Source organism: Pocillopora verrucosa, chromosome 5 (genome assembly GCF_036669915.1).
Source record: "Pocillopora verrucosa isolate sample1 chromosome 5, ASM3666991v2, whole genome shotgun sequence".
NCBI classification, from domain to species: domain Eukaryota; kingdom Metazoa; phylum Cnidaria; class Anthozoa; order Scleractinia; family Pocilloporidae; genus Pocillopora; species Pocillopora verrucosa.
In genome coordinates this window covers 17139205-17166480 of record NC_089316.1, presented here as the reverse complement: position 1 = coordinate 17166480, position 27276 = coordinate 17139205, and the positions used below count along the sequence as shown (strand labels likewise).

Sequence of the window (27276 nt, the reverse complement as noted above, 5' to 3'; positions counted from 1 at the left end):
GCTTTGTATCTTCCTAAGCAAGCCCAGCAGCTCCTGAAGTCAATTGTCGCTGACGTATTTCAATTGCAGCGAGGAGGGAAAGTAAGAATTGATTTTTGTAAGAGCTATTGCTAGCGATAAAGGCATTCTTCACGTTTGCCTGAGATCAAAGCAAATTACCAATTCAAAACCCCGTGATAGCTGAAAAAAATGGACTCTAAATAGAATAAGCTACCATTACATAGCCAATTGAACGATAGCTAATGAATATTTCCGGCAGCTTTTTTTTAAGTGATACATGCTTTATAGCGGAGTCTAAATAAATTTGTTGGGTACTTTAGTCCTATGTAAGTGTTGAAAATAGAAAAAAGTGCAGGCGAATTTTCGGGAGTAAAACAATGAAATATTGAGTAAAATTTTGATAGGCACTCGTTTTGTGGCTCATCCACTTTGAAACTCTTTATGGTGGCCAATTACGTTATCAGCTCCGTTGATCATACCAATTACCATGTTTACTTTCCCATCGAAGTGGAGTGAGGTGTTATGAATGATTTGCAAGTAATCAGATTCTCGTGTTTGCTCAAAGGTTTCTGGGATTTCCAAGGGGCAAACCTTGCTAGTGCCTTTTGGTGCAACTAAGGCTAGTTATTGTGCTAAATAAGGTCAGGGGTCTGACCCATTCTAAGTGGATGAAGACTACTGCCAAGAGGGAGATGCAATTATTTCTCTGTACGTTCTTGGGCGGGAAATCGAAAACCGTCACATACTGAGAATACTGGCGTGGTTTGTAACAGTTAGATTTGTCCGCAAACAAAAACCTGATATGCAAGAAACAAACAGTTTTTTGCCACAAGTCATTTTGTGGTATTGCAATTCACGACCTGTTTTTTCAGCATGCTCCTATTGACGTAGAGAAGCGACTTTTTGTCTCTGGGTTAATGTTGTTGGGGCTGTGATCACACTTCAGTGGGCTACGGTGAGGAATTGGAAATAATAGTTAAAAAGTCGAATTACTTAATTACCTGTAAAGGTAATCTTCAAGATGTATGTATGCAAACATTGTTTCTAAACATTCCTCAGTGCCTCTGAACGAAGCAGCCTGATAGTCCTAAACTAATGCAAGCTTGTATCCTAATGGGTACAACTGATTCTTACTGGCAGAAACGAAAAGATTACATTCTCCTCACGAGGAAAATGAAAGAATCCATTCTTTTAAAAATCAGACTTATGGAAAGAGGAAGTTATGAATCTATTTTCATTTTCTCTTCATTACCTTCTCCTTAAAGGTTGTGCTATACGGTACGAGTTACAAAATTGATTTCTCACGCAACACCGCTGTACCTAAAATCAAACCCCACGTAACATTGTACCGGTAACTAGTTAACTTTTGATTTGGTAACACGTTGTTAAGTTTTTTATCGTTTCAAATACACTTTATACATAAGCCAAAATGAAGAATATCTGCAAGATCAACTTTTACGAAATGCCTGCCAAGAATTCCGATCACCTCTTATATTAAACAAGCAGTAGCCTTGGACTTATATTTCATTTAGAGTCTTAAGTTAAAAATGGTCTCGTGCAACATGCCCTTGTTAATGTTGTCGTGGCAAAGTTGTCATGAAAGTTTTCTCGTGTAACACAAACGATAGCAAAACATCGATGATGATGACAAAAAATATGTCAGGTCCGACCTTGTTTCATTTTTCAAAAACGATACCTTATTTCATCTCTTTTCTTTTCTTTTTGTTTTCGTTCTTTTTTTATTGTAATTAGCAATTTGGCACCATTAAATTTGTTTTTTCCTAAGCTTACGACAACGTCGAATGTGGAATAAATAATTAGACGACCAATACAAAGGATAGTTTTTGAGCCGAAGAATGCTTACATTGGAAGTTTAAGACAACCTCGTTTTAATTTTTACCATTATCAACTTTTTTTCAAGGTTAAGACTTAAAAATTCTCACTAAAAGTTTTCGATTAGAAAAACAATGAGAAAATTAGTACTTTACGTGACTGTTTTGTAGCTAATCCATATATCCCGCGGTGTCTATTCTCATAGAGAACCAAAGATCTACGACAACATACTGATGAGTTAAAAATTGATGACAATATCAACAGGAAGACATTCGGCACACAATGCTCTCAAAATGTATTTTACCATCTTCATCATTTATAATTCGCTATTTTGTTTGAGGGAGCAGATTCATTTAGTGTGGTCATGTATAGAAAGAGAATTTAGCATTTTGAACATGTACGTGTTGTAAATAACTTTACTTTAAGACGTGGAATTTTTTTCAGAGTCAGGCGATAAACAGGAAATTGTCAGTAATTATTAAGCAGGAGACCAGTGCATAAAAAATATTTGCAAACAACAGCAGGAGTAGGTTTTACTGCAATCTTCCACAGCTCAAGCTAACGAGAGATTGCTTTCTGATTTGCAGTTTTAAAGGACAGATTTCCAATCTTTTTTTCAAATGAAATGTTGATGAAGCGTTTTCAACGCGAGAGAGCGGAAAAGGTGAGACTAAGGTCTGTTTTTTAAACAAAGTTTGACCGTTTTTTAACAAAACCACGTCGTAAACAATTCTTAATGTAGCCTAACCTTACATCTGAATATTTATTTTTGTGAACGGTGTTAAAATGACCGTGAGCTAAGAGTGGAAGGACAAGGACATTTACTTAATCAGGCCCACTTATTACATAAAATCATTGTCTGGGGTTAGACTTCGTGTATTTGGCCTGAAAAGTTTACCTTGTAATTCCGCTTTTTTCAATCGGTAACTGCGTTTTGATAAATAGGAAGCATTAATGCGAGTGAATCTATTGGAAAATGTAAATATTTGCAAGCGATATGGCGAGGATAAATTTTTTGCTTACCTAGATATCACTTCCTTTTACGAGTCAAGCTAAACAGACAAGAGATTGCTTACTGACGCGCAGTTTTAGAAGTCAGGTGTCCAATCTTTCAAAAGCAATGTCGATTAAGAGTTTTACTTCGGAGAAAGCAGAGTAAAAAAGTTACTCAACAAAATTTTACTTTATTCCGGCTAAGTACTTCTATCGTTATTGAAACGTAAATATTTCTAGCCTAAAAAAGCTCACATTAAATATTCCAATGTAAAATGTTTAATGTCTCAGGACAGTCTTCCCTTCCTGTAGTTTTTAACTCGTGGATACGCGGTAGCCTAGAAACGAGTTGTTGTGGGCGCTATGGGATATGCAAATTGGCTTGGACTCTTTGTAATTAGTCGTCTTCGAACTCATGATCTATCCTTCTGAAGAAGTCTGAAGTCATGGCGCCATTGTGATTGCATCGATCGTTACTATGGTTATTGTCTTTACTCGGCTGTTTCGACATTTACTAAATTGAAATGGACTTCGAATGTCTCAGATTAGTGCTATGATTAAAGACCAAATTTGAAGGGTCTTCAAATTTTCCATGCGCTAAACATAATAAGGAGCAACGAGAATCACGAGGAGTTTGTGAGTGACAGAGCAAACTGTTGAGATGGAAATTCCCACGGAAACATGTACCTATGACATACAAAAAATGGTAATTTATATAATTACTTCTTTCGTTTCGGGGGTTTTTTTATGGGACGTTTCGGCAGCTACGCCAATTTCAGTCTTTTCGTTAATGTTGTTTCGTTTTGTTTTTCTATGCAAACGTGACTGTTTTGATGGTAAGAATAAAATATGATCGGTTTCTACAAATCGTTGCCGGGCACGTGACCATACTTTGGCCGGTGTTGTTTTGATCACTTGACGATCTTTTTCGCTCAGAACACACGACGACTTCCTATTTAAAGGAATGCTTTTCCAATCAATTCCATCGTACCCGTGTAAAAAAATACAAGCATATGCGTGTAATTTAAAACAAAAGGGAAATTCAAAACTAGGAGAAATTGCGAGTGATCGGCCTCTTCTGCTACACGCGGGTTTTTTGGTGTAACAAGCGTGCGTTTCTCCTAAGTTACAATCACTTTACGCACGTGGGAATGCTGCAATCACGGTATAAGCAGTACAAGGTAGAATGTTTATTATCAACCTAGAGTGATTATGTACGATATTTTGCTTCATCACTCTTAGCCATTACTACTACTTAGATATTAATTCAGAGAAGGGGGGGGGGGGGGGTTTAGGGCAGAGGTCCAGCTGCACATACTCAAGTATGCACATACTCAGCAAGTATCCATTACGTACTCAAGTACTATAATTTCTATTCTTGCAATGGTTTTACTTTCTATCTTAACACCTTAGTTTAGTGATAGTGACTTTACAAGTATATATCTCTTTAATACTTTAACCACGAGTTGGCCACGGGCGCCCTTTGATTCTGTTACGCTTTGATAAGTAATCGCACTTGAAACGTCGCTTTGCAGGAAAGATACACTGTTTATCGTATTTTCTCTTTACTCTCGGTGTGGGTAGGTTTACTGGCATACATCACCACAATTTGAAAAAAAGAATCTAACATAGCGCTGTTACCTTGTTTATTTATGATTTTATTAGCTGTTTAGATGATTGCGTTTTGCTCTACCATCTTCTAGCCAGATTTGAGTTCCAGTTTATATAACTTCTCCATCTTATTACATTATTTACATAACAAGCGTGACATATAGAAATTCAAAGTTGAATCAACCTCCGAAATTTCAAGAGATGGGTTTTTTTCCTCTTGCATGATATCTTGAAAAACCTTCTAGGAATTACTGCATTCAGAAAACTTAAGTGTTCAGATCCATCAATGATTTCTTTTCCGGCGGAAATCAAATAATGTTTACAAAAGTCAATTTGATTGACAAGCTATAGATTGATTTAGCTAATTGATTTGTTGTATAAGCGTCTCACTTACATGCTAACATGGAGATTTGCTGTTTACTTAAATCAATCGCTGGTGGAACTTGTGGGTTTAGTTATCGAGAAGACCGAAGTTGCCTATCTCAAGTCATTCCCTTGCTTAGTTGTAAAAAAGACAAGTCAGTAGCGGAGTTGCAAGTTTTCAGACCCAGAAAATGAAGTTGATCTTATTTTTCCGGCATCTTCGAGACGCTAAAAAAAACGATGAATTAGATCAGATCTCGGTGTTGGGTGGAGTCGTGGTTCTAATAGTAGATGTAGAGTGCTTAAAGAAGTGTTTGGCCAAGGTGAAGGTAGGGTTTTAACTTAAAAGTCGATTCCAAAAGCCATAAGGGAATTGGCAAGTGTGTATCACAGATAGAAGTTAAGACGTCTGGAAAATTCATAAAACCTGGCTCCGGTAAGTAGGCTACTTACCGCCTTGTGCAAAATTACGCGTCCTGTCAGACTTGGGTCTCGATTGGGAATTGGTCAAGAGGCTAGCAAAAATCCAGACAGAGGCGGGGTTTTCTATACTAATGTCTGAACACTTTGTTGACTTCCCGCCGTTTGGCGGGACGCGTAATTATGCACACTGTGGTAAAGGGCCCTTCCGCATTAGCTACTAGACGCTGACAAAACTTGTTTCTCTTCACCAAAAATCACATCAAAATTTTTCCTTGCTAAATTTCAAGTGTGCAGCACGTATCAGCATCTCCCGGGGGACCCCTATACATACCTATACATACATTTAAATTGTCATGACAACAACGTATTTCTGACCACCAATCAGATTATTTGCTTCCCACGCATTGAAAGACGATCTCACTCAACTCGGCAAAAACTCTTCTCATTTCACATTACAAATGAGATTTTCTGTCTCTCTGCTGTGAAAACCACTCCATCGCTTGCTCGTCTAGTTCGGGACACTTGGGAGTGAAACGGCCCATTTTTGCACGTTTTGCAAACATCTTAAGCTTGCCAGAAAGAATAGTCGTCTGGTTTCTTCTCCAGCGTCGCACCATGGACTCGCTAAGTCCATAATCTCGAGTGATTTCCGAGCTGTTTTCTACAGCTTCAGCTTCCGCGCTAACTTTGATCTTGAAAGCCATACTACACAAAGCGGCGTGCTTTTGGCATAATGAGAAAAATAACAGTGACGAAAGAGATACTCGATTGAAACGTTTGTCAGGTTATAGTAACTGAGGGCATTGTTGTGTTTCTTCAGTCGCGTAATAGTATTTAAATCTTCACTGATTCCCTTTTTTTTCTTTTGTATTTATTCTCATTCATTAGGTTTTGTGTTCGGTGAGCCATTTCCCAATTTTCCGTGAGGTTCGCTCACTCAAATGGCCGGTTACAATGAAGAATTTCGCTCTTTGGACAACACGAGTCTTTTGGAAGGTCTCTAACTTTTAGGGCCTCGGCTTATAGGTGAAGAAATACGGTAAGAGGGCGGGGATGCGCGCCGGGAATTTCGAAAACGACGCCTATAAAATTATTAAAGCTACCTGAGTCTTATCCGTATGGGAGTAGTAACAATTTATGTCTACCCTTAAAATGTACCAATTCAAACACAAAAACTTAAAAAATCCTTAAAATAAAAACTCTTTTATCGACGTACCCTAGAGCCGGAAGTCAGATCATAAAATGGTCCTGTTAATGCTTATTTCAGTTAATTTTTCGAATGAAAAACACACTAAAAGGTATCAGCTAGGTCTCTGGAAGTTCACTTAAGTTTGAGAGACCATGAAAGTTACCAGATCGCTGATTTTGACCCCTTAAAGGTACGACAAGCATCTTTACCCATTTCCGATCGCCTCCCCCTTCCCCTCCCCCGTCAGCACCTAAAAACAAAAAATGTGATTTGTCAATGTTACTTCGTAAAATTTACGCGAACTGATTCATTAATTATAAAAACTTTTAGGCACTGATCTGTCAGATTTTTATGCTTGACAAAATCTGTCCTGCTTCGAGGGAGGACGGCTATAATTTTAAAGTTTTGTTCGTCTTGACATTATTTAGTAGGGATTAAAATAACTGTACGTTTGTATTTGTTAAACAGACTATTTAAGTGCATCCAGAACTCGAGCCAAAGATCTTGCGATATCTGCTGTTCAAGCTATTCTTTCTTTTCAAAGAGGCATCAAAATTATTTTATGTCAAAGCTGCAGGTGTCCGACATGGTAGGACTGAAAATGGCACCTCGCTTTGATAGAAATCCTTTTGTTGTTGCTTTTTACTCCCTGAAATTATTACTTGAAATTTGCTCGGTAATTAATGTAAAAAAAAATGTGAGTAATACCAGGAGCCCATCATTCGGAGCCTCCATACGAATTGTACCCTTGGGTCAACCCTGACCCGTATGTTTTTATTTTTAGAACTAAGATATGTGGGGGGAGTTCTTTAATTTCCCGCGAAAACACGCTGACGTTGGCATAACACCTTAAAAAATGGCGGGAGGTTGCCTGATAGATATCAGAACTTTCGTCGGATAAACTTTCCGCTCATTTCGCCGTTATTGAGATCCTTTCGTGCGGCCTGCATGTGACGTAAACAATAGACGACCACAGCTCTCTTATGATTGGCTATCATGGAATCACCCGCGAAAAACCTCGTGGGAGGTGCATCTAAAAATAAAAAGATACGCGACAAGGTTGACTCAGAGGGTGAGAAATGACAAATATTTATCTCCTTTTCTGTACCTTTCTATGCTTCCCCCCCTCTTAAAGAGGATTCAAACAGATATGAGTGTCGTACCGCGTTCACATTATACAGGTACAAAAGGTCGTCCAGAATGAGTGTTTCGTTCTGCAATGAAAATTCCCATAAACTAATTCAGAAATGACTCGTTTCGTATAAATTCGGTGGCGGCAAGTAAGCAGACCGTGTATATTTTATAGTCGCTAGCAAGTAAATTTTGCCGGACTTTGAGTTCGTCTCAGGATAGAAATATATAAATACACAAGGAAATTTTTTTACTTTGTAACCGTCCTTTTGTCTTTTAAAAGCTAGAAATTCAGTAGACTCTGTCATATCGGTCATCGTTAAAACTGTCTTCTTTTATGCTACTTTTCGACACAGGAAAAGTATTTCGGCCAAAAATATTCACCAAAAAATAAATGTTCCTTTGCCAGCTTCAATAACGACAGGGGATTAAGTTTAGATGATAAAACAACGGATTATGTTGACATAATTACCGGAGGTCAAGTATATTCGTTATAGGAGGTCACACAACTTGGGTAATATTCACGGTTAAAATTTGCATATTTGAGTGGTCGAACGAAAATAATTAATTCTCGAAAACTAAAATATATTTTCACAAAAAAACTACACTAAAATTATTAGGACATATTGGGCTACAAAACATGAATGTAGGAGTGAAAACGAATTTTGGGTGACTTGCCAAAATATTACAGATTTGTTCGATGGATGCTGACATCCTCTCTTAAATTAAACATTTTACGCGACAAAAATTGCAATAATTATTGCGACATATACATTCAAACGGAGCGCGCCTAACGAAGAATATTTTGCTATCTAAGGACAGTATTCCCTCTTCCTGTAGTTCTTCTGTTACTGTTTGACAGGTAATGGAACCTGCGGGAAAGATTTCTTTAATCTTCTCCTTACAGGTGGTGTTTAGGTGTAATGAAAACAAAAGCAGAAAAATTTTCATCAACGTTAAAACGACAGGCTTTTAACTTCTCTTATTTCCCTACTTTAAAGGCAATAATTGCAAATGAAATGTAAAATGTTCAAATGTAAGCTGAACTCAGCAAAATTGTAAAAGATTATATTCACATTAACGATGGAACACAACCAAAGAATTGTTGCTATTTATCTACATATATTTCTGTTTGTTAACGGATTTTTAGTTTTTGCTGTTAAAACACGAAAGCGGTTCTTAAGCTAGAGATTGGTGTTTTAAGATATTGAATTACAGTCACCATTTGAGCAGCATATTTATTTCAATTTGCAGTTAGGTGGAAGAAATACTTAGAAAAACAAATTTTAGAAGCAATGAAATGCTCGAATGTCAGCTTTAAAACTCTTTATGGAGACCAATCTACATTAACAACTCAGAGAATGAAACCAAATTATCTTTATGAAAAAATAAGTCATGTGCTGTTGTTTCATCTGTTAAAAAGGTGTTGTAAATAACGTTAATTTAAGATGTGGACTTTTCCTCATAACCTTAGGCAATAAACAGGAAGTTGTCAGTAATTCTGAGAGAAAGACTCCCCCATTCATTTTAAGAAGCAGGAGACCAGTGCAGGATAAATATCGGAAAAGAACACGGCAGGTTCATATTTTTATTGCATGCTTATACATCACTTGCTTTCACGGCTCAAACTTACAAAAATAGATTGCTTTCTGACGTGAAGTTTTGAAAGACAGGTTTCCAAATGTTTCAAATAAAATGTTGAGGAAGCGTTTTCCTGGCGAGAGAGCAGAATGAAACATTATGATCAACGTTTAAGTAATAGTTTCTGGTGTCCAACTTTTAAACATCTGTTATTTCCTTAACTTGTAGAAAAAAAATGTAATATGAAATGTTTAAATGTATTCTAAGCTCCGCGGAATTCTCACTGAAGATGGACGACAGCCCAAAAATTGTTCCTATTTACCTATATAATGGTCTTCATGTATTTATTTTTATTACCGTATTTGTGGTTAATTGCTGTCAAAGCATGGAAAAGAAAGAAGGTGGTTCTTAATTTGGAGATTCGTGTCTTAAGATATCGAATAACAGTAAAATTAAGCAAACAAGTTAATTCAATTTGGTTGCTTAGTATAATCAATGAGATAAACTGATTTTCATTTTATCAACTTGGAGAAGGAACCAGAGCATTCCTATCTGTGTTCTTACTTATACGTGTACTATCATAACTTCCCCCGTACTTATGCCTATACAACTAAGAAGTTTTGATGTTCTTATCCAACTTTACTCAACAAAAAAAATTATGTAATGTGATATATTTTCTGTTTGTCTACGCAACAACGTCAAAAGCAGCGCAATTAGCTTAAACAACGCTTGTCTACTTAAACTTGTTCGAAATACATCTTTTCAGCCATGTTTTAAACACCAGCTTGTCGATACTCAAGACCTAATTCATATCTGATAACCAAAGAGAGCGCATAGCAAAAGAAAGAAGCAGTTCTTCTGGGGAGAAGACATTTATTACTGGTAAGCCTGTTTTTTTTAGTAGTTCGTCGGTAAAACCTTTTGGCTTTAACGAAATGTAAATTCATGTTATTTAAAGCAGCAGATTCAAGTGTTTGTCAAATTCTACTCACACTCCATTTAATTTATCTTATTTATAAAAGGTTAAGCTCTAGGAAATTGTTTTTTGGCATTGACGGGAGTAATCTAGAATTAGGATTATATATGTATATTGTTACGCTTACGTCGACAAGCGTGCTCTTGATAATTCCCTGGATTTAGAGGACGATAACTCTTTTGGTTTTTATGTTAGTTTTTGTTTCCTTCTTTAAGTACCTTTCATGGACGGTTAGTTTCGTCTAGAGGGACCTTACCTTGTGAGTACCTTTGATCGTAGAATTGATTTTATACTTTTAGCGAGTGGCTGGATGCGTCACCTGTCTCTCAAGGCGGCAAACCTCAACCTCAACCGAGCTAACCCCCCTTTAAATACCCCCTTTTAAATAGAAACTAAAATAATTCACCTTCTGTGTTTTGGTTCTCAGACCACGCAAATGTCGTAATTTCATGTTGTTCTTTTTCAAAGGGTAAGAAATAAACAACGCAGGAGCTGGGGTATTGTTCTGTGAAGTAGATCTTTTATTTGGGCAGGTCAACGTTGCGATCTCCCGAAGGTCTTTTATTAGTCTCAACTTGGAAAAGGATTGTTTTATATGGCTTTAAGCAACTGTTGGCGCCCGCTGGATTTTTCGCAAACAATAAATAATCTTTGAAAAGTCTCAGCGACTTAGAAAAATTTTCCATCCGTCCAATCTACTAGTACTCTTATCGCCATTAGGTGTCGTCGAGCCAATGAGTGGAGAAAGATGGCCCTTACTCTGCTAGTGCTGATCGTTGTAAGTCCAACATTCTTAGATGCAAGTTCTCAACATAGCAGCGAAAAAGGAGAGGTGTCGATCTTGGGTATGATGCTGCAAGGACACATCTTCAAGAATATCACAAAAGCGGCTTTCGGTGATGTGTGTTTACGGGAATGTTACCAAGACATCAGATGCCAGAGTTTTAACTACGTCTTTACCCAAGACATTTGCGAATTGAGCAACCGTACTAAGGAAGCCAGACCAGAAGATTTTGTACCAAACTTTGAACGATATTATTTCAGAAAAGACATGAAGAGAGGTGAGACCTTAATGTTAAGTTAGAAAAAAGAAAATAAAGAATTAAGAATGTATTATGGAATGATAAGTGATATATGTAAACAAGAAACAATCCGTTGTTTTTCAGTGCCTCTCGGGTCCGTTCCAGAACTTCCGGCTGAAACGTGTAAAGAGATTAAAACAAGTGAAGGAGGGCAAGCGGTCAGTGCGAGATACTGGATTTACTCCATCATACCTGAAAAGATTGTATTCGCTTACTGCGACATGAAAACAGAAGGTACCTTAATTCATCATGAAAATCGATGTTTAAGTTTTTTGCCTTCATCCTCTCAGAGAAAACTCCACATTAAATAACGTAGAAAATCATTACTGGCCCTAAGATCATTTCAGTTTGGAATGTAAAATGCGATTGAGTTATAAATATTTACACAAACAATTGCCTGTTGTGCAGCATTTGCATTGTTTGTCATCAATACTTCTGCCGTATCGTTGCCAAGGCCTTTGTACACTGACATGTGTAGTTTTGAATTGTGTTGTTCCAACAAATTTGAACATCCTTCCACGAATCGTGTTACGATATAACCAAGGACGCCTAGGTGTTGAAAAATAATGCCACCGATACTGAGCAGGTCTCATGTCACTTCTTCCTATGTTTCCTTTTGGAGTTACAAGCAGTAATAATCATCATTCGGAACTCTACTACTGACTATTTAATGTTTTTTCAGATGTTGACGAATGCAGTTCTTCCATCCCCATTTGTGATCCAAAGGCCAACTGTCAGAATACGGAAGGCTCATTTCATTGTCAGTGTGTGACTGGATTCTCTGGTGATGGGAGATCTTGCACCGGTAAAGTTATTTTTCAAGGCAGACTTGGTGGTTGCATGGTAAAGACAGAGGTTTGGGCCCTAATCGTGTAAGCTTGTTATGTTCTTGAAGAAGGTTCTTTACTTTCCGTTACTTTTCAGCAAGAAAGGGGCAGTAAATAGGTAGTAGAAAATTTTCAGAAAATCGAATCGACAAAAGATTTGAGGATGTGTAGGAGGGAGAGTGGGGGGGGGGGGGGGGGGATATTTAAATTGTGTCATTCCAGGTGTTAAAAAATAGTACTACCGATAGTGAACAGGTCTCTCATCACTTCTCCTTATGAACAGGTCTCATGTCACTTCTCCCTACGTTTCCTTTTAATGTTACAAGCAGTATAAATCATCAATCGGAGTTCCACCACTGACTACTTGTCTTCTTTGTAGATGTTGACGAATGCAGCTCTTCCATACCCGTCTGTGATCCAAATGCCAATTGTCAGAATACTGAAGGCTCATTTCACTGTCAGTGTGTGAGTGGATTCTCTGGTGATGGGAAATCTTGCACAGGTAAGGTTATTTAAGGAACATTTGGTGGCCAAGTGTATGATGCAATGGTTTCGATCCTAGCCCAGTTAATCTATTGTGTTATGGTGGCACTCTAGCTAAGATGAAGAAATAAGTAGAGTTGAAAAAAACTTGTAAGGAAATGAGATGAGACTGGATTTTCTGCTGACGGGAAATCTTGCTCCGGTAAGGATATTCTTGAGAGATAGGGTGGCAACTTGATGAACGCCGAGGTTTTGGCCTTAGTCTTGCGAGTGTGCTGTATTTTGGGGCTAGACACTTTGCTCTTTGGTCCCTCTCTTGAGATAATGAGAACACAAATAGTTACCAGCACACTCTTAGAAAATAGAATAAAAAAGAGATTGAAGGAAGGTGGAAATAAAACAAAATAAGAGCCAGAGAAAGTGAGACTTTTATCCCTTTGTTATAAACGGTTGTAAATTCGTTTATTTAAAAAATATATAAAAACAATAAAATAAAAGTAATACTTTATAAGTAATAAAATATAAAACAAAATAAGAGCCAGCGAAAGTGAGACTTTTATCCCTTTGTTATAAACGGTCGTAAATTCGTTTATTTCTTTTTATTCTTATCGTTTAACATATAAGCATGAACAATCTACTTGATTAGTTTGGGTAAAGTGACTCAACCAACTGAGTGCGAATCGACAAAGCCGGGTACAAAGTGACTGGGTACGAAACGCCCCAACCAGCATAACCAGGTCACTTGTCACATATCCCTTTCAGCCTTACCTTCAAGAAGTGACTTATTTGTTATCAGAAAACTTGCAGTTTAATGAAAGTATGTATTGTTTTTAGTATGCTGTCGGTTATTAGGTATAGACGAAGTATTTCAGACATGCACTTTACTTTGACATTGAAAGTTTTGAATGGTGTTGTTCCAACAAATTTGAACACCCTTTCACGAAATGTGTTGCGATGTAACAAAGTGCGCCCATATGTTGAAAAATAACATCGCCGATATTGAACAGCTCTCTTGTCACTTCTACCTGTGTTTCCTTTTAAAGTTACAAGCAGTAAAAGTCATCAATCGGAGCTCCACTACTGACTGTTTAATTTCTTTGCAGATGTTGACGAATGCAGCTCTTCCGCCCCGGTCTGTGATCCAAAGGCCAATTGTCAGAATGCGAAAGGCACATTTCATTGTCAGTGTGTGACTGGATTCTCTGGTGATGGGAAATCTTGCATCGGTAAGGCTATTTTTTAAGGCAGTTTTGGTGGTTGCATGGTACACGCAGATGTTTGGGCCTTAGTCATGTAAGTGTGTTATGTTTTTGAAGTAGATTCCTTACTCTCCGATTCCTCTCTAAGGGAACCAATAAATAGGTAGAAGTGCAGTTTTAGAAAATCGAATCATTAAGAGACTTAAGGAGGATGTGTAGGATGGGGATTTCGAACTTTTTTATTTAAGGAATATTAACATCCATCCAAGAAAGAGTGGTTGGATATAACCATATGCGTCCTTATTTCTTTGTAGTTGGTTAACATATAACACCAACCAGCATGACCAGGTAGTCTGTTACTCAAATCCCTTAAGCTTAGCTTCAAAGAGTAATTTTCTTGCGGAGTTCTCGCTCTGTTTCCTTTTAGAGTTAAGGGCGGAAAGAATCAATTTCAGAAAATCGAATTAACAAGAGATTTAAGGGTGTATAGGAGGGAGAGTTGAGGGGGGAAAATTTTATATTGTGTTATTCCAGGTGTTGAAAAATAGTACCACCGATATTTAACAGGTCTCTTGTCACTTCTTCCTATGTTTCCTTTAAGAGTTACAAGCAGTAAAAGTCATTAATCGGAGTTCCACTACTGTCCATTTGATTTTTGTAGATGTTGACGAATGCAGCTCTTCCATACCCGTCTGTGATCCAAATGCCAATTGTCAGAATACTGAAGGCTCATTTCACTGTCAGTGTGTGAGTGGATTCTCTGGTGATGGGAAATCTTGCACAGGTAAGGCTATTTAAGGCACATTTGGTTGCCAGGTAGATGATGCAATGGTCTCAATCCTAAGCCAGTTAATATATTGTGTTATAGTGGCACTCTTTAGCTAAGAAGAAGAAATAGGTATAGTTGAAAAAAACTTCTAAGGAAATTAGATGAATTGCTAGGAGGTTATTTCTGATTGACGAAAAACCCATCTAAGAGGGCTTATAATCCTATTATAGCACACCTGTTCGTTATTGCTTTGATTTTTTAGTATCCAGTTGATGGATCCTTCTTCCTTTATATCCTTACGCTTCCTCCTCTTGTCTTCTACATTCTTTTTGGGTAGGGAAGACCTATTGCCGCGACATTCTGCTTCTCAGTTTATTTTAATCGTTACAATCTCTGAACACTGTAAGCGACCTCAGCTCGTGTTATAAAATTATTGAAAACGACGTAAGTGCAGTTAAAAACAGCATCAACTACAAAAACAACAGGAAGAGAACTTCTAAACTGCTAAAGGGACTCGTTTTGGCGAAATGTCCTTATTTCTCTCACACTGTATGTATTTTGGAATTTTGATATTTTAATATATTTTCAACCGAGTCTTCTCCATGGTTACTTCTTTCATTGCTTCTCGGTGATAACTTTTACTTTTTGCCAATGTTATTTGTTATTGCTCTCCTCCAACGTAGCAGGCAGGTTTTTGTTATTCTCATCTACCACCAGGGGAGAATTGACAATAAGATCTTGGGAGTTAAAGGGTTTAGCATGATTTCCACAGCACTCCCGAGACCGTTCCTCGGATGATTTAAAGCCTAATTTAAATGATTCAAGCACAGCTGAGGCCAGTTTGATCTCAGGTACCTCCAATACTTAGTCAGTAGTATGTTGATCACACAGCCACTAATGAGGACGCTCCTATCCGTTTAATGGGCGGTGGAGCAAACTACGGCCGTGTAGAGGTTTATCACAACGGGAAGTGGGGCACAGTGTGTGATGATCACTGGACAATTAACGAAGCCAATGTGGTTTGTCGTCAGCTCGGCTTCTCTAGTGCATCTCAGGCTAGTTGTTGCGCTAAATACGGTCAGGGTTCTGACCCAGTCTGGATGGATGATGTCTACTGCCAAGGGGGAGAGGCAATGTTATCTCGATGTACGTTCCCTGGCTGGGAAAAACATAACTGTGTACATAGTGAGGATGCCAGTGTGGCGTGCAATGATTAGACTGGTCGCAAAGAAAAAAAAATTTCCACAAAACAATTTTTTTTGCAACAAGTTATTTCGTGGCATTGATCTCACGACCTTATTGTAGCATTGTCATATTGACACGTTGCTAGTTTTTGATCTCGGTTCAAAAATTAGCAACGCAAGATGACGAATATTTGCAAGATCAACAATCATGCTTGGAGGCAAACAGTACAGCCAATTAGCACTTGCGAGAGGCACTGTTTACGTATTTGGTACACTCGCCACAATGAGATAATTACCGAATACAACATATTAAAATATTTTAGGGCAGTTAAGGTGTACCAATAATTTCGGTAATCATTATCCGTGGCGTATTTTGAACAATCATCTCATTTTTCTATAGGTGTTTAAACACATTAGCGACAGCACTGTAGACGTACATCTTTTTTTCCGCCTTTTATGGAATTTTTTTAGCACGTGCACCCGAAAAAAAAATGGCAAAACAAAGCCATTCTAGTTATTCTGCGGAGCATATTTCGTATAAGACCTAAGGATCGAAAGCAAAAAAAAAAAAGATGATATGAAAGATAGAAATGATGATGATAATAATTATCATAGTGTTTAACAAACAAGAGCTTGTTAAACATGAGAGCTTTAGGAGGCTTAAACTTTGTCAAGACTGTCTCTTTAAAAATAATCTCGTGTAACGTAGCGTTAGTAGTAGTTTTCGCAGCAAATTTGCGATAAAAGGTGTATTGTGTAAGAGCAGTATTGGTAGAAAGTTCGGTACAGGCAACGCTATTATTTGATTTACGTAGTGATAAGTAAGTCTCCAAGAGGACTCAGCGCTGGAAATAGCGAGATAATACATTTAGATAGACGAATTTAATAAGCAACAAGGAGGGGTTGCCATAGACCTCCTAATGGTAACATGATCAGCAATCTTTTGTGTTCATGAAAATTAGCCTTGTTATTCTTGGCTTTGAATGAAAACTTAATAATTTGTACACATGTAACTGGAGCTAGAATGGTTAATTCACATTAATGTAAGTGAATGATAGTTAGTTTTGCCATCTATGGAAGTCAAATGTATTTGATAGCAGCAAGTCTAAGGCCTTGTGCCGTTAAGGTTCCTTTTTTCAGAGCGTGTATTCAATCATGACCAATTTGTACACCTTTGATAGTAATAGAATATAATTGCTGTACATGTTGGTGTTACAATGAAAAAAATTAAATATGACTTTGGACCATTTTTTGCGTAATTCCATATTTGAAATGCATAGCTTTTTCTTGGCAGACACCTTTATGCGGGGTGATGCACGAGAAACTTAACAAGCCTTGTGCTTATAAGGCGATACTACTGTAAAACGTAATACTATCGAAGCATTTGAAAATATATAGTACAAGTTATTAAATGTGTAGGTTTTGAAATGAAAAATTTTTTTATTTTTCGTCTAGGCGGGCCTATTCAATCATACTCAAATTACATATCACTGGTAGTAATAAGGCATTGCTACTAGGCAAGAGTTATTTTTGACACTATAATAAAAATACTGTCTTCACAGACCTCTGGAATTATAGTAATTAGCTGACCAACGAGAAGAATTAAATCACAGACTTGTCTAAGGATATGATACGTTGCGGCGTAGCACACGTAATAACGGGGTTTTCCACGTAATGAGCCAATCATGGCCAGAAATTCCGAATCGCGCGTGCGCAATAGACCGCAAGACTTAGAGTCTTAGAAGAGTTTAAAAACTCGCTGAAGAATACAAAGCTTAGTATGGGATTCATTAAAACCAGTTAATAAAATTCGTATTATGGACGTAACCCCGCCATCCTAATGCCAGTTTGAATGATACTCATCAGTACTTTCATTACAGAATTACTGTGTTTTGGTAAATGAAACAGTCGTTGCGGTTTTTTCCGTTATAACTTACAACGTTTTATTCCCATTACAATACGGAAAATGGCGTCTACCTTCGTAAATATCATTTCCCGAATCTTAACTCAGCCGAAATCCCTTACTGGTATCGATCCATCCCAATCAAATTGTTTAAGTTCAAAGATGTCATTCCACATTTACGGCAAAAAGAACTTTGCAAACCCTAAAAATATTGCCGCTTTTTTTTTTGCCTACTTTCAGCAGATATGAACGCATCTACGAACAGTAATCTTCCTTCGATCGCGCTGAAATAACACTACTGAACGTCTCTCTTCTTCGCACTAAATGCTGTGCAAAAACGATCGCTATTTTAATACCTACGGCTCAATGACAGATAAAAGACTGGTAACTACAGGGGGTGATCACGAGGCTGGGGGCTCGGTATAAGATGCCCTTTTGGAGAAATTTAAGAATTTTTTGTTTTAGTTTCGCGCGGGAAAAAAAACCAAAACAATAATGAAAAAATGTCTGATCGTCACCCGGTCCGTGACCCCCTCATATGTATTTGCGGTCCACCAGAAGCTCAGTTAAGATATGTGACAAAACAAAGTGAAGGTGGTAATGAAGTCCTATTCTTGCTGGCGGTTAAGAATGCCGCACTAATGCAATGGCACAAATTGAAAAAAGACACCCCAGGCCTTGCATACATTGACATGCTAAATGGAATCATCCCTGGCCATGCGTTTAAGATCAGTTGAGAGAGTGATCGAATTGAAGGCCGACTTTCAAACCGCTTCAATCACAAATCAGACTCTGAACAGAAAAGGAAATTGTAAAAACAGAAAGGGGCATGAGGAAAAATTGTGTAAGCTGGTTATTTTGAAAAACAATGTGACCTCGGTAGAGAAGTAGGGAGCAGATCTGCATGCCATTCAGTCAAAACTTGAAAAAGCAGAGAAAGAAATATGTATCTGGAGAGCAAAATATCAAAATCTTGAGGAATGAAAAGGAGAAACTGGTTAAAGATTTCAGAGATTAGAATAGAATATGTAAGAGAAAAGGAAAGTTTAAGAAAACTGAACGGTGAAAAACAACAACTTACTAAGTACATTGACAGGTAACAGAATTAAAAGCTTGGGGATTCACAGAGGAACTGAAATTCTAGACCTCAAAACCAAACAATCACACACAGAAAATTAAAAGAACTAAAGACTCGAGCACAGAAGGCACTTAATCTTGTTGAAATATTTGGACTGGATTTATAGCTTTTGAAACTGAACACACATACACACACTTTATTGATTTCCAATTAAATTTTACAGAAAAGGGCATGCCCGCAACTAGCAAAGACTAATCTAGGCGGGCCATGCCTTAATAGCCGAATTGGAAAAAAAGACCCCAGAAATTAACTGATAAAAGAGAAGGGAAAGAAACAGTATTGAATAACGACAAGAAAAACCGTTACATTGACCTAATTTAAAATATAAAAGGTACAGCTACTGTTTATAAAAATAGTCAGGATAGATCAGGAGAATTATTACCAGGAATTTACATTTTGTATAATCTCAGATAAATCTATATTAGAGTCTTGTGAACCTGATATGTTGAATACAATTCGTTTGAGTTTTCTTTTAAACGCATTTTTGGAAAGATTTCTTAATGCTTGAGGTATTGCATTCCACACTTTTACTCCTATTCGAGAGTAGGAATTTGCTTGAACGGATAGCCTAGAAGGTTTGGTATAGAAGTTATTAGAGGCAGAAGAACGTGTATTGTAAGAATGAACATTAGATATATCTTGAAATAGATCTTGAATATTGGATGAAGCTGTTCTGTTTCGAACGTCAAACATCAAATTAGCAATAGATTCATAATAAACAAATTTTAGCGGTAAGATATGAACGTCAACAAATAAAGGAATTGCATGCTCATTATGATCAGAAAAGTAGATAAAGCGAAGAGCTCATTTCTGCAACTTTAGGAGCTTGTCAAGGTAAGATTTACAAGCCTGACCCCATGCTGTCAGACCGTATGTTAAGTAAGGAGCTATAAGAGCTTGGTATATATTTAAGAGGGTATGCGTTGGCGGAAAGTGTCGTAATTATGCGATTGATCGTACGGTTCTGCTTACTTTAATGATTATATGGTCAATATTGTGTTTCCAAGACAAATTTTTATCAATTAAAATCCCGAGATATATGACATAACCTCTATGCTTTAGAGCCACCTTCTTGTTTTGTTTCTTATCAAATATCACGATTTTAGGTTGATAGGAAAGTTTCCTTTGGGCAGGGCAAAACATGACGAAGTTACTTTTTTTAATATTCAAGGTCAATTTGTTTGCAGTTCACCAATCATATGCTTTGTTAAGCTCTTGATTTACGCAGAGTTCCAACGATTTCAGATTTTTATCAGCAAAGGATATTTGTGTCATCCGCAAAAAGGTAAAACTAAGCTTATCTGATGATTCCTGTATGTCATTGATATATAACAAAAAAAGCAGTGGGCCTAGAACAGAACCCTGAGGCACTCCACAGGTAGAATCTAACCTTTCAGAAATATGAGGACCCGTTTTAGTTGTTTGAGTTCGCCCCTCCAAGTAGGAAGAAAACCAGATGTTTGAAACTTAAAGACCCTAACAGTACTGATAGCTTTTCTATAGACTTCTCAACTACAAATCCTCCCAATCCACAGCAAGAACATGGTAGTGTGGCATCCCCGAAATCAAAATATGGCAAAAAAAGCCTGTGCTGATTTCGACTGAATTCATCAAAAAATATATATCACAAGCGATCACGTGCGAAGACAGGAACTACGACTAAACACTTATCGTTTCATTTCTTTCCCGTCTTTCGACGAGCCTTTCGACAAACCTTTCGACTTCCGTACTTGATTACTTTCTTTGGATGGTCAGAGTCGGCATCCGCGAATGAGATGCCATTTAACATAGAGAGGTAATCTTTCGAAGGTTTCTCGCGCGACGCCATGGACTAATCACACGCTAGCTTTCTGGACAGGCTGTCATGTGCGCTGGCGCATAACAGAAATAAGCACCACCCACTTTGGTTCGGAGTTTCTGGCTATGGGTGGAATAAACGCTCTCTGTTTCGTTTTAATAACAAGAACTCCGCTCACCTTTGTATCGCGCTGAGCTCAAGGAAAGAGTAAAAGATGTATTTACATTGATGATGGAACACGGCCAAGAAATTATTGCTATTTATCTCTATAAGGATCTACATATATCTCTTTTTGTTATCGCAGAGATATTGTTCTGTGAAGTAGATCTTTTGTTTGGCCACGTCATCGTTGCGGTTTTCTGAGGGTCGTTTATTCATCTCAACATGGGAGAGGATTGTTTCATATGGCTGTAGACAGCTATTGGCGCCCCCTAAATTTTTCGCAAACAATAAATAAATCCTTAAACGATCTTGTCGCCTCCTTTCACTAAGTCTTAGCGACCTGGCAAATTTTTCCATTAGCCGAATCTACTGATACTTTTATCGCCATCAGGGGTCATCAAGCTGCTGAGTGGAGCAAGATGGCCCTCACTCTGCTACTGCTAATGGTTGTAAGTCCAACATTCTTAGATGCAAATTCTCAACACAGCAACGCCAAAGGAGAGGTGTCGGTCCTGGGTATGATGCTGCAAGGACACATCTTCAAAAAGATCCCAAAAGCGGATCTCGGTGATGTGTGTTTACGGGAATGTTACCAAGATATCATATGCCAAAGTTGCAACTACGTCTTCACCGAAGACATTTGCGAGTTGGGCGACCGTTCTAAGGAAGCCAGAGAAGAGGATTTTGTACTAAAAAAGACACGAAGAGAGGTAATATCTTAATGCTGAAAGAAGAAAAGAGAAAATGAAGAATTAAGAATAATTATATTATGGAATGATAAGTGATATAAGTGAACAAGAAACAATCCGTTGTATTTCAGTGCCTCTCGGGTCCGTTTCAGAACCTCCGGCTGAAACGTGTAAAGAGATTAAGACAAGTGAAGGAGGGTAAGCCGTCAGTGCCAGATTCTGGGTTTACTCCATTATACCTGAAAGGTTGTATTCGCTTACTGCGACGTGAAAACAAAAGGTACCTTATTTCATCGTGAAAATCGATCTGGGGTTTTTTTCGCGTATCCTCTCAGAGCAAACTCCCAATCAAAAATCGTAGACAATCATTACTGTTCCTGAAATAATTTCACTTTTGAATGTAAAACGTGATTGAGTGAAAAACATTTACATAAACAATTGCTTGAAAAATAGCATTTGCATTATTTGTCCTTAAGTACTTTTCCCGTATTGTCGCCAAGGCCTTTATGCACTGAGGTGTGTAGTTTTGAATTGTGCTGTTCCAACAAATTTGAACATCCTTCCACGAAATTGTTTCGATATAACCAAGTGCGCCTAAGTGTTGAAAAATAACACCACAGATATTGGACAGGTCTCTTGTCAATTCTCCCTTTTAACCTCTTCTGTAAAGAGTATTTGGTGATAAAGATTTTGGTATGTTTCCTTTTAGAGTTACATGCAGCAAAAATTATCAATCGGACTTCCACTACTGACTATTTGATTTATTTGCAGACGTTGACGAATGCAGTTCTTCCGTCCACGTCTGTGATCCAAATGCCAATGGGAAACCTTGCGCGAGTCAGATTTTTTTTGAAGGCAGACTTGGTGGTTACCTAGTGAACGCACAGGTTCGAGTCTTATTCATGTAAGTATGGTATGTTTTTGAAGTAGATTTTTTTACTTTCCGTTAGCTTTCTGCAGGAAAAGGGCAATAATTAGCTAGAGGTACTTCTTTAGAAAATCGAATTAACAAAAGATTCAAGGAGAATTTGTGGAATGGAAGGGAGGGGGATTTTGAATTTCGTTATTTAAGAAATATTAACATTCATTTTAGAAAGAATTCTTCGATATAACCATATGCATCCTAATTTGTTTGTAATTGGTTAACATAAAACACCAACCAGCATGACCAGGTCATCTGTCACTTATTCCTCTTAACCTTAGCTTTCAAGAATAAAATTGATTGGCAATTCGCTTCCAATGAATGGTGAAGGGTCAGTCGAGTTTTCAGAGCCTTTTCAAAACAGGTCACTTCAGCAATTTTGAGCGACCTTTTGACCTTACATATCGATGGAAAATACAAACACTAGCTATTTAACTCAAACTCTCCTTCATTTGATGACACCTTGTTTGAGTCTGCTGGCATATTTTGTAAACTCCGTCCGTATTAAAAAAAATAAATAATGCCTCGAAGACTAGCAGAACAGACAAACACGGTGAGAACACAGTTTACCCTCAATGAAGTAGCCATTTGCTTTGCAACGTACAGGTTCGCCCTTACTATTTTAAAAGGTTGTGCTTGCTACCTTCAAAAATTAATGCCCGATTTCAAGAGCAGAGGACTTTGCTCGTTCGGCTCGTGTTTTGCAAGCTTTTTTACGAAAATGAGGAATTTAAAAATGAAGCAAAAAATTCAAGTAATTATAGTTTTAAATGATGGACAACAAGTCGAGATATTCCTTTACGTTTGGTGAATTAGTTGCACTGAATACTAAGTATCGTATATCGGCCGGGCGTATCGGTGAGCTAAAAAGCCTTTAATCTTAGGACGTTCTTCTTGTACAAATCGAAAGCGAATTTAACTTTAAGAGCGTGTTGTAAAATTGGCACGGTCACTATGTTCTAATTATAGTGCAAAGTTGCGAGCAAAATCCTAACACGTTCCTTTGTTTCTACCGTGCGACGCAAGACAATGGCTGCGAAGTTAATGAGGCAAGTAACTTACACGCAGCTAACGTGTTAAAAGCTCGTTCTTTTGTTTTAACGTGCTAGTGTACCGTCTGCGTGCGTTCACCTTATTCCCTCAAATCCCATGGAGGGTCACATTTACAATGAGGCTTTTGAAAACAAAACGAAAAACATAGATTTGCCGAGATACTTTAACAAAATTTGAATCATGTTGAATGAAAGAATGCGAGAACAAAGGTGATAATGTTTATTCAAAACAGAAAATATAACTGTGAATGTAGGAAATAACGAATGTGGGAAAGTGGAAGCAACAGATAAAGAATAACAGATGGGAAAAAAAACCGAAAAGAAAAATTACATTGAAGCTTTTTAAAACAAGAAAAAACAATTCTGCGGAAAAAATCTAATAGAATTTGAAGTATGGTAAATGAAAAGAGTACGAGAACAAAAGTGATAACGTTTGTTCAAAGCAAAAATATAACTGAGAATGTAGGAAATAATGTATGTGGGAAAGCGGAGGCAATAGATAGAGATAGCAGATGGAAAAAGACAGGAAAAAAAACACCATAACCTACTGTAAGTTTTTAGCAAAACAATATACTATTAGTTTCCCTGAGACGGAAAGTAAACATATCCCTCTTTTACCTACGCAGCGCGATTTTAATCAGCGGATTGTTATCAAATATTACTCTAGCATTTGGCCGGGTTTTGAAGACATGGACCTTTGGCTCTATATGTTTTTCATCCCTCTGGTTTTTAACCTTGAACAAAATTTATCCTGCATGGATGGTAAGATTACTTTCTTGCTTTAAGAAAGTAGATTTATCTTGTTTCTGTCTCTATTAGCAAATCATCCTCAACAGTTCACTAAAACAAAAATGCAACATTTCAAAGGCTAAAAATTGAAGGCTAAATTAATTAAGAAGCTTCAAACTACTCGCAAAATTTACATGCTTTGTCATTTTTTCGCCTTTTTTGTTGTTTTTAAGGGAAAATTCTGCTTTTGATCATTTAATTTGTCCTTCTAAGAAATTTCTGGCGATGAGAGTACTACACTCGTCACTGCGGTCACTCAGTTTACCAAATTTTCGTTACAAGAAAATGTCCAACAGAGTTCTTGCAATGTCTTTCAAAAGACATGAGTTTCGCAGTATAAAAAGTAGGCTAAACATAATCAAGGAATAACAAAATCTTACATAACCAGCTGAAATAACTTAACCGAACTTCCATCGCAATAATTTTTTTCGCGTCATCAGTCGTCTTGATTAAAACTCGGCATTTGAATAATTTCTTCCGTATTTGTAGGACTTCGCTTTGTTCTGAGGTATGCACAAAATGGAGCTAACGCGTCAATTTTTCAGATCAAAGAAATAAACCCCAAAAAATTTTTAAAGTATAGATAAAGAAAAAACTTCAAGTATGAAATAAATATAATATTGAATAAGCAGGACAGGACAGGAAATCTTCGTAGTCGAACAGTAGATAGGATGTTTCGCGATTATTATTGTAAGATTACTGATCATTGAGTTTAAATTAAATTTCATTTTTCAATTTTTAAGAAAGGTCTTAAACTTCAGAGAGTTTTCTGGCACTTTCTGTAAAATTGTTATTGAAACTCTATGTTCCTAACAAACAAATTATAATTGAAAATTGAGCATAAATATAATTTGAAGGCGACAATGCGACGCGACCACAGAAGCCACATGGAGAGTCTGTGTCGGTCTGTCTTTACCTTTATTCTCATGTTGATATTTTCCAGACAGACCCCTTGCTTTATTTGCAACCGCGCTAGCGTGCACGGTCAGTTTATATACAAATGCACAAAACACAAAATCTAGCCTAAAAATGGCATTTTAAGCTATTCCTTTTTTATGAGGATGAAAACAAACACTACGGTAAAACCGTAACAAATTTTAATTAGGCGTTTTAGTTACTTTTCAAGCGAACCATGCGGTAGAAAAGGTCAAGCTCAAAGAGACTCGTGAAGAGTCGGAACTGTCGGTACTATTGTAACCACCATAAACAGTTGCAACAATGTTTGCCTTTGACCACAGGCAGCCCAACCTCACGTCTCGAGAAAAAGCCAACGATGAATTCATGAACGCGTCACGCGTTGTGTGACTTGGTGTTAAGTTACGGGAGGAACCGTTGAAAATTTGAACACGTTATAAGGAATAGTATGGGGAACGAAATATGGTCGATTTACAACGATAAATATTTCGAAATATGAATATTTTACATGTAAAATCAATAAAATTTACTCATGCCCCGTGTATCCGTCGTAGTTTCTGGCGATTTCTGCTGTTTTAAAACGGTTTTTGGAGGTCAAATATTCCAACGAGCTTACTAAATCGAAAAAGCGATTGATATCACATGATGCAAACACTTTTTCCAATACCTGTTACACCTCGGTATGTAGTTATTGCCATAGATAATCCAGACAAATATCGGAATCATCCATATGCGTATTCTCATACTTAGCAAAAACTCTCAAAGGGATAGAACTAAAGTAATTTTATGTTTTATTGGTTTTTCTTTTTAGATCAATGCCGTATCTTAGCATTTCCATCCACTCTGTTCTTCGTAGGAGAACGTCTAATTAACCACACCATAGCAAACATCAGTGTGATTGACAGGGACACGTGTGAATATCATTGCTACCTGCTCCATAACTGTGTTAGTGTGAACTTTTATTTTGGACAAAATGGAGGAGAAGCACACAACTGTGAACTAAATAACTCAACGAGTAAAGAACACGAGAGGGATCTGGCGAAAGCAGCGAGCTACGTATACCACGGGACGAATGTACGAGCTATTGTCAATGTCAATTCTTTGGCGTTTAGCATTGGATTAGAGCTGAAGGCATATTTTTTATAATTGGATTATGTCCAAACCATGTATTATTTCTACCAAGTGCTATAAAGGACGGTGCCATTTAATTATCTCTTATAGACTTAATCCGAAACAATACTTAATAACTACTCACCTGAATGGAAATGGCTGGTGGTGGCGGAGTGGCAAAGTAAATATCCAACTCTAGCCACCGACACGGAGGTGAATAGCTGTTTTAGTGCATGCTTAAACAGCGGGATAATAGACAGAAATATGGTTTCAGCTTATTTATTCCCGCATGATTACTACTTTCGGGCGCAAATCCCACGCAAATTGCTAAGAGGTGAATAGCAAAGGATATTTGGAGTTTGAATAACCAATCCGAGTGCACCTTAAACACCACCTACTTATATAGAATTGTCGATCGTTGTTCCACTGTTGCCCTAGTCTTATCAGTGTGTTAAGCTTTTGGGCCGGACATTTTTCTCTTCCGTACCCTTCTCTGTCAGGAAATGGAATTTTAAACAAGATATAAAACATGTCTAATTTCTTGACGAGTTTTCGGGACGAGTTTCTTAAGCACATGGTCGATGTACTTAGCGCATTTCGCTTCCGTCACCCTCTCAGCCCAAAACGCCTCTATTCCGTCAACCAGTTCTTTTTTGTTTTGCGGCTTCACTTTCGATTCTAAGTAAAATTTCAGTTCGTGCCATAAGTTCCTAGTCTTGACGTATGTTTGAGACCATCATCCTGCATAAATATGTGGTCTGGTAGCGTCTAATTGTTAACACTAAATTACCTGCTATACTGTCCCACCGACGCAGCACCACAGTTTCTTTAGAAACTTACCCCTTTATTCTGATCGAGGGCGGTTTTCAGTGGATCCAGTTTCCTGTATTTTGTTGATGATCCTGGTGACACTTGCAAGGCTTCCTTGTAGATTTTCGCGTCTCAAGGCTTTCAATATTTGTACGGGATAAAATACTTCCTTGTGGAGACAAGCAATTCTTTCTCTGGTATGTGAAGTCCCGCGGGTACATTATATGCAAATACAGGTTGGTTTCCATGGGGATGCAATAACACATCGCAACGCGTTAAAAAAAGTAAGCTTTGCACCCTCCCTCAGTACCGTTTTCACAAGCTGTCTTTTTCTCGCTCTCGCT

At 37.6% G+C, this 27276-nt stretch overlaps 1 protein-coding gene across 2 annotated transcripts in view; it reads left to right on the top strand.

Annotated features, from left to right (window-relative positions):
* The first annotated feature begins 2363 nt into the window (after positions 1-2363).
* LOC131787618 (fibulin-2-like) overlaps positions 2364-27276 on the top strand; it is a 29496-nt gene continuing 4583 nt past the window's right edge. The window contains exons 1-10 of one of the 2 annotated variants that reach the window (XM_059104696.2): positions 2364-2497; positions 9018-9121; positions 9891-10006; positions 10821-11161; positions 11267-11416; positions 11865-11987; positions 12389-12511; positions 13596-13718; positions 14353-14475; positions 15352-16006. In XM_059104696.2, coding sequence (XP_058960679.1) covers positions 10849-11161; positions 11267-11416; positions 11865-11987; positions 12389-12511; positions 13596-13718; positions 14353-14475; positions 15352-15677 — 1281 coding nt within the window. In that variant the 5' untranslated portion in view covers positions 2364-2497; positions 9018-9121; positions 9891-10006; positions 10821-10848 and the 3' untranslated portion in view covers positions 15678-16006. Of the gene's footprint in view, positions 2498-9017; positions 9122-9890; positions 10007-10820; positions 11162-11266; positions 11417-11864; positions 11988-12388; positions 12512-13595; positions 13719-14352; positions 14476-15351; positions 16007-27276 lie in introns of those variants that run through there. The other variant, XM_066167189.1, reaches the window with a different exon arrangement.